The sequence below is a fragment of the Myotis yumanensis genome, unplaced genomic scaffold (assembly GCF_028538775.1).
Source record: "Myotis yumanensis isolate MYYU_CA2020_CCGP unplaced genomic scaffold, mMyoYum1.0.hap1 SCAF_20, whole genome shotgun sequence".
Taxonomy (NCBI): Eukaryota; Metazoa; Chordata; class Mammalia; order Chiroptera; family Vespertilionidae; genus Myotis; species Myotis yumanensis.
The window spans coordinates 8,532,708-8,545,476 of record NW_027223771.1 but is presented as its reverse complement, the minus strand read 5'-3'; the positions used below and the strand labels follow the sequence as shown (position 1 = coordinate 8,545,476).

The window sequence follows — 12,769 nt, the reverse complement described above, 5'->3', positions numbered from 1 at the left end:
AGAGAGGCCACCTGGGGTCCCCCCGGGAGAGGTGCACGTGTGTGTGTGTGTGTGTGTGTGTGTGTGGGGAACGGAGCCGGATCCCCCTCAGTGTCTCCTCACCTGGGGTCCCCTGCAGCTTGTCCCGTGGCTCTGCCAGGCTTCTCTCTCTGGGGCCACCGTCCCGTGTCACCTGGCGTGGGGAGGCCCAACCTGTCAGCCTGGGACCCTGGACGATGGGACCCACGTGGCTGCGAGGGGTCTGCTGGGGAGGCCCACACCCTCGGGGGACAAGGAGGAGCCCACAGGAGTGGAGCTGGAGGGAAGGGATGCCTCCCCGTGGAGCCCAGGGCGGGCTGAACAGCACCTGGGGAGGAAACCCACGGCTAACAGTGGGGGGGTGGGGGGCACCAAATGATACACAGAAAATCCAAATTCAAGAGCACTTCCAGCCTGGAGCCCCCCCTACACACACACACACACACACACACACAGGAGCCCAAGCTCCGCCCTGGTGCGGGGGAGGGGGGACTGGCCTCACTCCCAGGTCGCAACTGCAGACAGCCCCCCAAGCCTGGCCCAGGGGCCCTGTGACCCTGCGACCACAGAGACCTGTGAAGTAAAAGCCCCCTCGAGACCAGGCGGGGGCTGCGCTGGAGATGTTGGGGGGCCCTCGGAAAGCCCTCACCTAACTGCCTGCACAGGAACTTGGCTGGGGGACTTGGGAAGCCCTCAGCTGAGGAAAACCACGTGCAAACGAGCGAAACGGGGTTACAGTTTGTCCCCACGCACAAACGTTAATTCAAAAGGGATCAAAGACCGACCTGTCGGACCCGCAACCAGTTACACAGAAGAACACAGGGACCCGGGGCACAGGGGCGTCTGAGGAACTTGACCCAAAGGCCAGGGAAGTGAAGGCAGAAATGAACGAGCGACCACATCAAACTGAAAGGCTCCTGCACCAAAGGAGCTGAAGAAACCGGACGGGAGGGGATATTTGCAAACAGCAGCTCCGACAAAGGTTACTTCCCAAAGTACAGGAATAAGGCGCCCAACTCCACGCCAACAGCCCAATCAGGACAGTCGGGGAGACGCAGAGCTCCCCTCCCACCTGCCAGAGGGGCAGCAGCAGCAGGACAAGCAGCAAGTGGGGGGAAGGTATGGAAGGGGGGGCCCTCAGTCACTGCTGGTGGGAATGCGATGGTGCAGCCACTAGGGAAAGGGCCTGCGATTCCTAAGAAACTGAGCACAGAGCTGCCACAGGACCAGCAGCCCCTCCTGGGTGAGCCCCAAACCCTCCACACCCTGTGTTCACAGGCACTGCACCCTGTCCGCTGCAGCAGCATTCACGGTGGTCGACACGTGGAAACGACCAGTGTCCGCGTTAGAGGACCAGGCACACGTACACAACAGGACACTCCGCAGCCCTAAGCAAGGGGAACAGCGCCATTTGCGACAACATGGCTGGACCCGAGAACATGCTGAGTGAGATCCGTCCGGCAGACAACGCTGAGCCGTACGATCTCCTTCGTGGACGTAAACCTGAGAATCGGGGACACGACCGCAGTGCGGTGGCTGCCAGAGGCAGGGGTTGGGGGGAGGGGGCCCTCATATATGGTGACGGGGGAAGATGTGCCTTTGGGTGCTGGGCGCACGGTGCCGTAGACGGACCTTGTGGCGTGGAAACCCTCCCTTCTCGGCCACAGGAGGGCCAGGACCGGGAAGTCTCTCTTGACCCCAGGGTCATAAAGGAGTGGAAACTGCCCTAAAACGCTGATCACTTACCTGCATTCCGGCCGCCCGCTCAGGCCCAGCCCCGCCGGTGCCGGCACGTGAGGAGGAAGGCCGGCTCCCGGGGCTGCCATCACATGAGGAGGACGGCCAGCTCCCGGGGCTGCCATCATGTGAGGAGGACGGCCGGCTCCCGGGGCTGCCATCGTCGCCCCGTGTCCCTGGCTCGGTGCTTGCAGCCCTTCCCTCCGCACATCTCATCCCCCAGCCCCTTCCCTTAAATAAACCCCATGTTCCCTCATCCACCGTCGGACGGCAGGTTAGCCCGTCCGCCCACACCACCACGTTATTAACCTTGTCCTATGAACCAATGCCAGTCACCCCCGACATTTAATTTTAAAGAGAGAGAACCTAGAGAGCAGGTTTCCCGCTTCCCCGTCTGCGCGAAGTGCTCACTCCTCACCTGCAGTGTCCCCGGGGGTCCTGCCTGTCCCAGAGGCGGGGCCGGAACCTGCGGCTCTCAGTGGCGGGAGGCAGCGGCCAGTCGATCCCGGCGGCCACAGCTGACCATCTCACGGCTCCTTCCCTGACCTGTTCCTGGGCTGGACACCCGGCTCCCCTTCTCACGTCGGCCGCCGTGACCACAGAGCAGAGGGCCCGTCCAGTCCTCCCCACGCCAGGCCCGGGGACTGTCGCGGCCTCGTCCAGTGCAGGGGCCTCGGTGGCCGTTCAGGTGCTGGTGGCTGCGCTGTGGGTCCAGGTGTTGCCACGGCTGCAGAGGTGCCCCAGGGCCCGCGTGGGGATGTGGCCAAGTACAAGGTGCCCAGCTGCTGGCTGCTCCTGCAGACGCCCCACGGGGGGGTGTTTTGCACAGAAACGGTTGACAGCCTGGGTCCTCCCAACGCCGACGTGGCTGCCACCGCCTGGCTGGGCCAGCAGAGACCTGCTTTCTCGGGAGACACATGGATCTGGGGGACACGGGCCTGGTTCGAGGCAGGGTTCAGGGAGGGTTTGCAAACCCTGCCTGCGATTCCTAAGAAACTGAGCACAGTTTACTGGTCCTGTGGCAGCTCTGTGCTCCACACAGATGCAAGAAAACGAGAAGCAGTGGCTTGTCCCAAGGGTTCCTGTGACGGATTCAACCACAGTGTCTACTCCGCGGTCCTCGCACCAGGTAGGGACGGTGGAGAGCACCAGGCGGGGCCCCCACGGGGGGAGGGCTGAGAGAGGGGGCGCTCCACAAAGCCCCTTCCACGCCTGTCCCCCTTCGTACATGTTGGCACGGTTCCCTCAGCCCCACAGGCAAAGCGGGGCCCAGGACAGGAGAAAGCAGCCTCAGCCTCCGTGCCCCCTCTGTCCACGTCGGGAACCAAAGCGGGGAGAATCCTGGGCTGGAAGCACTTCGCGTCTTCATTACCCGACAGTCGCCTGCCCCTGGCTTCTTGAGCGGCTGGTCAGTCCGAGAGCCCACGTGCCTGACAAAGCCAGGTGCGCACTGGACAGACGGACGGTCCTCGGTGTGACTGCGCTGGGCAGGACGTGTGTCCCCCAAGGATACGATGGACCAGCTCCCCCGGGGGAGGGGCCGGCAGCCACCCCCAGGTCCTCCGGGGCCACCTCTCCCCACAGGCCCCTGTGACGCCAGCCTGTCCGTGTCCACGCCCACAGCTGGCGTCTCACACCTGGTCCAGCACGGCCGCACTGAAGATGGCCCCGTCCATGGGGCGCTCCACGGGGGAGAGGGGGCGGCTGGAGCGCCCGAGAAACTTGGCCACCAGGCCCCCGGTGCCCGAGTGGGCCTCGCTGTCCACGACGGAGCGCGGCCGCTGTTTGGCGACCGCCGGCGAGGCCTCGGGCTCTGGGCGCCCCTGCGGTTCCCAGATGTCAGGGTGCCCGGATGGGGATGGCTGGTGTCGGCGGGTGCAGGCAGCCACGGCGGAGCGAGACCGGGAGACTGAAAGTCAAGGGGAAAGATGGCGTGAGAAAACAGGCCAAACCACACAGCACCGAGGGCGGCTGCCCTGTGCATCTCGGAAAAGCCGACACGCAGGGACCCGAGTTCTACCGGGAGCTCTGGGTCCTGGGTTGGCGGCTGGGCGTGGCCCTGCTTCCTGGTCCCTCCTGGCCCCTCAGCTCCGAGCGAAGGTGGCACTGACCTAGTGGGGCCGAGGGGCTGCGGACAGGCACAAGCCACGCAGCCCGGGAGAAGGGCCGCAGGCAGAGGCCCCTCTGTCCCCTAGGCTGGAATCAGCGCCCGGCCGGTGCTGCGGGCAGGCCCCGGGAGGGGAGGACAGAGTCCCAATCTGAGCAACAAGATCCCAGGCGGACACTGGCAGGGGGAGCGCACAGCCCGGGCCAGGCCCGGTGGAGCCCACAGGCTCACGGTCAAAGCCTGGTGCTCGGCACTTCGGCCCGGAGGCTGCGCTGGGGCCTGGCCGGCCGACCCGGTGGCTCTCATCACCCCAGATTTCCCACCCCCCGTCCCGGCAGAGCAGAGCAGAGCAGAGCAGTGGGCCTGCAGGCGCCACAGCTGGGGCCTCAGACTGTCCACCTCCCTTCGGGACTGAGCATCAGACCATGTGTCACTGTGGCCTGGGCAGGGCTCCCAGGGCGGCCTTGGACCCAGGGCCCCCGAGGCCTGAGGCGTTCAGACCACAGCCAGCATGTGGGGCGACAGGTGGGCAGGGCAGTCGTACCTGCTGCCCCGGACGAACGCACGGTGGGGTCGCTGGTGGAGCGGGCCAGGCGGCCAGGGCCCGGAGGTGTCCGTGTGCCCAGGTTGGGGCCCCCGGGGGATGTGAGGCCAGGGTGCCGGGCTGGCGGCGGGGCTCCCTCGGGGCCGTCGGGGGACAGATGGCTGGGGCCCAGAGCGGTGGCACCCTGGGAGCCTGGGCGGCTGGTGCTCTCTGAAACCAGTAAACACATATTAAAAAAAAAAAAAAAAAGGAAAGGATAAACATCTTATCTCCAATCCGACAGGTGAGGTTACCTTGTGTGCAGAAGCCGGCAGAGGCGACCGGGTCCCCGGAGCTGGTCTGGGCCCCCTGCTGGTCTGTGCTCGGGACCTACAGCCAGAAACAGGCAGCGAGGGGCCGGTCAGGAGGGCGACTCGGAACCCACCGTCTCGTAGGAAATGCTGGGGGGCGGGCACTAATGTTCCCCCCGAAAGTCCGGGCTGTGAGGTGGAGGATGTGCTCGCCAAACTCAAGGCCGTTTCTCTGTGACTTTTGATGTTTCTGTCTCTTTCTCCTTCTCCCTTCCTCTCTGAGATCAATACAAAAATATTTTTAAAAATATATAAAGGCGCCCTGGCCGGTGCAGCTCAGTGGATAGAGCATCAGCCTGTGGACTGAAGGGTTCAGGGTTCTATTCCCATCAGGGCACACGCCCGGGTTGCGGACTCGATCCCCAGTGTGGGGTGTGCAGAAGGCAGCCGATCAATGCTTCTCTCTCATCATTGATGTTTCCATCTCCCTCTCCCTCTCCCTTCCTCTCTCTGAAATACACACACACACACACACACACACAGGCAGTGGAAGTGGGGGAAAAATGTATTTGTTAGGCTCAGACACGCCTGAGGGGCCGAGGGGAAGAGGCACAAATACTGGGTGGGTCCCAGGTTCTGCCCTCTGGCCTGCTGCCTGCTCCCCACCACCGCTGGTGACACCCGCATCCCACCGGCTCGTGAAAGGCTCAGACAGAGACCCGTGCGGGCAGCAGGCCCGCGTGCAGGGAGCCGTTTCCCGGGCGGGTCTCACCTGGCTGGGCGGGGCCGGGCCCACCACGGCCTCGTAGGGCGGGGGCAGCTCCGCGGGGTAGAGCAGGCCGGGGCTGTTGATGGCCGCGTCGTACAAGGTGCCGAATGGGGTGGGAGCCAAGTCCAGGTGGAGGCCCCTGAGGAGGCAAACATCGCCTGTCACCCCTGGGGAGGAGCCCCGAAGGCTGACAGTGTGCTTGTCAGCTCCCCCTGGTCGGATACTCATCGTGTTTGTGAAGTAAAAGCCTAATTCGCTCCACAGTTTTAGCTTTTGTTTTCTGGAAAGATAACACCATTTTCAATAAACTCAATGGCTCTGTCCATTAAAATTAAAATTAAAGCCCGGCCAGTGTGGCTCAGTGGTTGAGCGTGGACCTATGAACCAGAAGGTCACGGTTCAGATTCCCGGTCAGGGCACGTGTCTGGGTTGTGGGCTCAATCCCCAGTAGGGGGCGTGCAGGAGGCAGCCGATCTATGATTTTCTCTCATCATTGATGTTCCTATCTCTCCCTCTCTTTTCCTCTCTCTCTGAAAAAGTATTTTAAAAAATTAAAATGAAAATGCTCCCTAGCTGACTCCATCTTTAACCTGTTCTATCAAGGGCTCCCATCCACAGCGGCTCTGGGTTTCCTGGGTTTGGTTCTGTGTCCTGGAGAGACACCCAGAGAAACTTCTCGCTCTGAGTCACTTCCCTCTGCTGCTCACGCTCTGTTCCCTGACCAACCGGCTCTCATGGCCTGCACTCCCCCCGCCTCCTCCACAGCTTCTCTATTGAAGATGGTACGGCGTCTGCCACGTGCATCTGCCCAATCGTTCCCCATCTCCCCTGGCGTCAGCCCGTCCCCAGGCACCGCGGACACACCCACCTGTGGGCCTCGGCGGGGGGCGTGCAGGTGTACTCGGGAGGGTAGTAGGGGGGCGGCGGCAGAGGGGGGACGAACTCCTCGAAGTCCAGCGTCTGGTGGAGGACGGTGCCGTGCGGGGTCAGGCAGGCGGGGCTGGAGGAAGGCGCCCTGTGTGGAAGGAACTGGAAGCAGAGGTGCACTGTGACTGGGACGCCTTGTGTGGCCCGTGTCCAGCTGCCCTAACTGCACATGAGCTTCAGTTTGGGACTTACGTCATTTAAACTGTTGGGCCTTGCCGGCTAAACACACATTCGACTATATTTATTTTTAGATTTTAAAATTGATTTTTAGAGCGAGGAAGGGAGGGAGAAGGCCAGCCACATCTATTGGTTGCCTCCCACACACACTCACCGGGACTGGGGAACGAACCCACCACCCTCTGGTGTGCGGCCGATGCTCTGACCACTGGGCCACACCAGCAGGACTGTAACCAGCTTTTCACTCATCAGACGCCCACCAGTCCTGGTCTGTCTGACAGAGACGCAGCACCTGCCACCCAGACGCACTTCAGTTGACCCCAGGCCTCATGAAGGTCCCTGTGGGTCCCAGGAGAGTTGGGCACAGTGGCGCTGGGCCGGGCCTGGTGATCTGGGCGGTGAAGATGCTGGTGACCCTGCTGGTGCTGGTGCCAGGAGTGGCGTTGCGTCTCCCCCTGACCCCCCACGAGCACGGAGACCAGGCCACGGGCCCTGGTTACACAGCCCTTCCTGCAGGGCCCTGCTTTACAAAGCATCTGGCCAGAGCCCGGCCGCGTGGCCCAGTGGCTGAGCATCCACCTCGGACCCAGGGGCATGTCCGCTCTCCCACGTCCGTCAGTCCCCACCGGCCGGAGGAGGGGCTGGGCCACTCACCAGGTGCAGGATGTCGGTGGAGACCATCTGCATGCAGCACATGGCGGTGGCCAGGGCACACACGATGGTGGAGAGCACGTTGAGGGCGCACACGCTGAAGAGCAGGTCCTGCGAGGAGAGACGCGGAGGTCAGCTCCCCGGGCGGCCGGGCAGGCCCTGCGCACGCCTCCAACCCCAGGACCAGCCTGCCAACCGCCTCCACCTCACGGACGCTTTCTCCTGTGATGTTTTATTTCCATAATCAACACTGGCCTTGCCTGGCTGGTGTGGCTCAGTGCTGAGCGTCAATCTATGAACCAAGAAGTTGCTGGTTCGATTCCCAGTCAGGGCACAGGCCCAGGTTAGGGGCTGGATCCCCAGTGTGGGGCGTGCAGGAGGCAGCCGATCCATGGTTCTCTCTCATCGTTGATGTTTCTCTCTCTCCCTCTCCCTGCCTCTCTGAAGTCAGCAAAAAAACATTTATTTTTTAAAAAAAGGGAAAGTCAGCAGCCATCTTCCCTGACAGCGGGCAGCAAACACATTAGGAAGCAGGAGTCCGAAATTCGTCAAGACTTTCCCTCCATTCCCACCCTCACATCCGTCCGAGGCAGGAAAGGGAAGGGGACCAAGGGGCCCGAGAGGAGGGTGGCACCTTCCAGTGGAATCTGTGACCCTTGGAAATAAGTCCCCGAAAGAGTCCCTCCTGCAGCTCCCTGACCTCGGGGCAACGCGCACGGAGGGAACCGCCCGAACCCCGTGAGCACGGACGGGACGCAGGGCGGGCTCCCCGGGGCGTCACCTTGAGGGTCAGCCGCACGGCGTTGCAGTCCTCGCGCAGCGGGTTCAGCTTCAGCGTCTCCCCGAGGTTGCTGCAGCCGGCCGCCCGGTGCTGCGTCTCACAGCAGATGCACACCTCCACGCTGTCAAACTTAATCTAGGGGGACAGGCACAGCCGCCATGAGCGCCGGCCGGCCTGGCGGGCCCACCGCACACGCACACACACGCACACACACACGTGTCAATGCCTCGATTCAAAGCATCCCGGTTTAGTCTCAGTCATGAAGCCCAAAACGATTATTTTGTTTTGTTGGCAAAAGCCATGGAGAACCCCAGGACGAACTGCTTCAAATGGATGTTTTTCTCTCTGCCGCTCCCTTCCTCTCTGAAATCACAAATACTTATTTTAAAGTGGCCTGCACCCACGCTAAGTCGTTTTAACAACCAGGAAGGAATGCTTGCACGTGGTCCTGCCTGGGCCTGGGGAGAACTGATCAATGTCACGGCAGCACAGCCCCTAGGGGGCGAGGGAGGGAGCCTGGGCTTGGCTGCGAGGCAGTCTGTCGGTCAATAACCCTTCAGTGACCCTGGGACAGGCACGGACGTGCATCCTCAGCGTTTCCCTGAATGGGTGACTGGTTCTAAGAAAGTCCCCGGAGGCTCCTGATGAGCTCTCTGACCCCGACATCCTGCCTGCTGGGCTGGGTTTACTGCCGAGTGGCCCTGGGGGTCGGGTCACCGGAGGCAGCAGAGCTCTGCAGATGGGGTCGCTGTGATGTCTCCTGACTCTGGAGCACTGAGCGGCTGGTCTGCCCCTCTCGGGTACGGCCTGTCCGCTGTCCAGGGGTGGGAAGGGCTGATACCACAGAAAGAGGGGGTGCCCCCGCAGGCCGCCTGCGAATCTCGGGGGCAATGAACCGGCCGAGACACATAGAAACCAAAGCATGAGGGACAGAATCGGACCCACTCACTTATGGGGCGACCATCGCTCACGGGGTAACCTGGGACAAGCCACAGAACCGCCCTGAGCTGCGGGGTCCTGGGGTCGGGGTACGTAGCAGATGAGGTTAAGGGGGTCAACATTCAAAGTGCAAATGTGGTTAGTTGGTGGTGGTATTTTTAAAAATATTTTCATTGATTTTTAGAGAGAGAGGAAGGGAGACAGAGAAACATCAATGTGAGAGACTGGAACATGAATTGGCTGCCCCCTGGGGATCCAACCTGCAACCCGGGCATGTGCCCTGGCCAGGAATCAAACCAGCAACCTTCTGGTGCCTGAGCTAAAGCCCAGCACACTAAGCCACACCAGCCAGGGCGGGTTGTTTTGTGTTTTTAATATGTATCTTTTTCTTGATCTCAGAGAGGAAGGGAGAGGGAGAGACAGAAACATCAATGATGAGAGGGAATCACTGATGGGCTGCCCGCCCACACACACACACACACACACACACTGAGGATCGAGCCCGCTACCCGGGCACATGCCCCCACCAGGAATCAAACCATGACCTCCGGGTTCATAGGTCAACGCTCAACCACTGAGCCATGTGGCCAGGCCAAAAACATTTTTTTTAAAAAGCTACATCTTTTGGCAATCACGGGAGCTGGGAAGGAGACAAGACACTGACAGACGCGCCCCAAGGGGGCTGCGGACTTTCAGCCACGTTTTCCTGCATCTTTCAAGCCCGACTTTTCCGAACCTGCAGCCTTAGGCGCGTCCTCTCGTAATTTCTGATTCATCAGGACGAAGCTCAATCAGGGTTGCCCTGGCTACTGTGGGCTCTTCTGAGCGCTGTGGCTACATAATTGGCGTTGGCTTGGTTACCGGACGCGTTCATTTTGAGACTGGAGCGCTGGCACTACATGCAGCACAGCCTCAGGGAAACCCCACAGCCCTCGGAAAGGAGAAGGTCCCCTCCACACCGCCTTCCTCGTGAAAACCAACAACTGCGTGAGCCCAGGTGGCCTCCGCAGGGAGACGGCACACAACTGTCCTAGACGCCGACTGTGGGACACCGCCCACCGTGGGCAGGGACAGGCTGGTGGACACAACGTGGATGAATTACACTGAAGGAACAAAGCCGATTCCCAAGGGTTACGTACTGTGTGATCTTCCATTTACAGAATACTTTGGACGTGACAACATTTAAAATACATTTTAAAATACAGCATTGTATTTCCACATAAGGATACATACAGTAGATGAAAATAACCTCAAGATCATGAAAATAGGGAGTTCTTTCTTTTAAAGGATGAAAAGGGATCCCACTGTCTGGGAGAACATATTTGCCAATGATAAGAGGTTAATTTCCAGAATATATAAAGAACTCATACAACTTAACAAGAGGAAGACAAACAATCCAATTTAAGAAATGGGCAGAGGCCCTAACTAGACACTTCTCCAAAGCGGACATACAGACGGCCAAGAGACACACGAAAAAATGCTTCAAGTCCCCGATCCTCAGAGAGACGCAAACTGAAACGACAAGGAGGGATCGCCTCACGCCTGTCAGGGTGGCTGCCGTCAACAAATCAACACACGGCAAGTGCTGGCGAGGACGAGGACGAGGACGCGGGGGAAAGGGAGCCCTCGCACTGCTGGTGGGAACGCAGCCTGGGGCAGCCGCTGTGGAAAACAGGATGCAGTTTCCTCAAACAATTAACAATGGAACTGCCATTCGACCCAGCGACCCCACCTCTAGGACTATATCCTAAGAAACCCGAAACACTAACATGAGAGAACATATGCACCATATGTTCATAGCAGCGCTAGTTACAATGACCAAAATCTGGGAAGAACCTGGTGCCCCTCGGTAGACGAGTGGATACAAACGCTGTGGACGCCCTGGCCGGTGTCGCTCAGTGGGTAGAGCGTCAGCCTGCAGGCTCGATCCCCAGTGGGGAGCGTGCAGGAGGCAGCCAATCAATGATTCTCTCTCCTCAGTGATATATCTCTCTCTCCCCCTCTCCCTTCCTCTCTGACATAAATAAAAATGTATTTAAAAGAGAAACCAATGCGAATGCCCCCATACCCAGCGCCAAGGTTATATCAGAAGTCCAACCGCACACTTACTCAGTGTGACTGGACATACTTCCATTTCTGCCCCAGCCACACGCATGGATCACTGCCCCTGGAGCTAAATCACGATATGGAGTCATCACTCTATGCAACCAACAACTTACTGATCCCTCCCATGTGCGTGGCACACGGCCTACCATTTCCTAGATCTAAAAGCTAATTCTCTTTTTTAATTGAACAATGAGAACAAAGTGGTTTTGATGCACTCACCATATGCATATATATATATATAGTCACTTAAAATCAATTTACCAAATTGATTTTTAAAAATTCAGGAGAGAAAAATCAATGCAACAAATGCTAAAATATGATCGTTACTAAAGAGATTCATTCCGCAACAGCACTCGCTGCGATCCGTGGGAATATTCTATTAGTAACGGATTTACAAAGCGGTGCATGCGTTCGTCCGGGAGAATTTTGAGAAACATATCAACTGGAATTCAATTCCTTAGACAACCATGAACTATCAGAAGGAACGCGAGGAGGGGACACGGTTGCTTTTAAGGTGACGCCCGTGCAGCCACGCCTCGCGGGAGGCGCCGTTTCAGTGCTCACCAGCTGGCAGGCTCCCAGGGCGCTGACGAGCTGAGCGTTCTGGCAGGAGAGGATGGAGCCGGCCAGGTTCAGCATCACGCACACGGCGGAGAGCAGCATGAAAAAGGTGACCTGCAAGAGACCAGCGCAAAGCCCATTACTCACCGCAGAGGCTCGGAGCAAAGGTGACTTGGCTGCAGAAATGCTTTCAGTCGCTCCCATCATTACACGCCTGGCATGTTTGAAAGGAAACATCTTGTTTCTCAGAATTGCAAACACAGCTTCCCTTACATCAGGTAGAAAAGGTACGCTCTGAAAAGCCACTGTCCGGACCGTGACTTTATTGGAAATATATGCTCCAGTATTTAAGAGCCCTGACCGGTGTGGCTCAGTGGATAGAGCGTCGGCCTGCGGACTGAAGGGTCCCAGGTTCAATTCCGGTCAAGGGCATGTACCTTGGTTGTGGGCACATCCCCAGTAGGGGGTGTGCAGGAGGTAGCTGATCGATGTCTCTCTCTCATCGATGTTTCTAACTCTCTATCCCTCTCCCTTCCTCTCTGTAAAAAAATCAATAAAATATATTTTTTAAAAATAAAGTATTTGAGGCTAAACTTGAAAATACTATACAATAGTCTCAAAATAGTTTTCTAGAGCCTTAAAAATAACAACTGATCACTAAAGAAAATCAAATGAAAGAAGTTTATTTCTTAGTAGACCTTTCTTTTATTTATTGTTATTTTTTAAATCCTCACCGGAATATTCCTAGGGATCCCAATGAGTGCTGTTTCAGAATGAATCTCTTTAGTAATGATTATATATTTATTACATTTTATAATTTGTTGCATTGATTTTTCTCTTCTGACTTTTTAAAAATCAATTTGGCAAGTCGATTTTAAGTGATTATATATATATGGTGAGTGCATCAAAACAACTTTGTTCTCATTTTTCAATTAAAACAGAGAATTCCCTTTTAGATCTAGGAAAATGGTAGGCCGTGTGCTACGCACATGGGAGGGGATCCATACACTGTGAATAGAGTGATGATTCCATATCGGGACTCCTCCCAGGTACAGTGACATGCACATCTGGCTGGGACGGACGCAGGGGAGAGATCGGGGGAAAAGGAGCTCTAACATGTCGGTAGTGTAGCCATACACAAGCTCTCACACACGTGCCTAAG

General features: G+C 58.0%; 1 protein-coding gene across 6 annotated transcripts in view; it reads right to left on the bottom strand.

The window, feature by feature from the left end:
- Positions 1–12,769, bottom strand: part of ENTREP2 (endosomal transmembrane epsin interactor 2) — a 52,058-nt gene that overhangs the window by 5,666 nt on the left and 33,623 nt on the right. For 4 of the 6 annotated variants that reach the window (XM_070400315.1, XM_070400317.1, XM_070400318.1 and 1 more), the window contains exons 3-10: positions 11,611–11,721; positions 8,002–8,136; positions 7,224–7,331; positions 6,334–6,494; positions 5,469–5,604; positions 4,700–4,775; positions 4,407–4,616; positions 2,174–3,664 (exon numbers count right to left, since the gene is read on the bottom strand). In XM_070400315.1, coding sequence (XP_070256416.1) covers positions 3,387–3,664; positions 4,407–4,616; positions 4,700–4,775; positions 5,469–5,604; positions 6,334–6,494; positions 7,224–7,331; positions 8,002–8,136; positions 11,611–11,721 — 1,215 coding nt within the window. In that variant the 3' untranslated portion in view covers positions 2,174–3,386. Of the gene's footprint in view, positions 1–102; positions 173–2,173; positions 3,665–4,406; positions 4,617–4,699; positions 4,776–5,468; positions 5,605–6,333; positions 6,495–7,223; positions 7,332–8,001; positions 8,137–11,610; positions 11,722–12,769 lie in introns of all 6 variants that reach the window. The other 2 variants (XM_070400316.1, XM_070400314.1) reach the window with 1 other exon arrangement.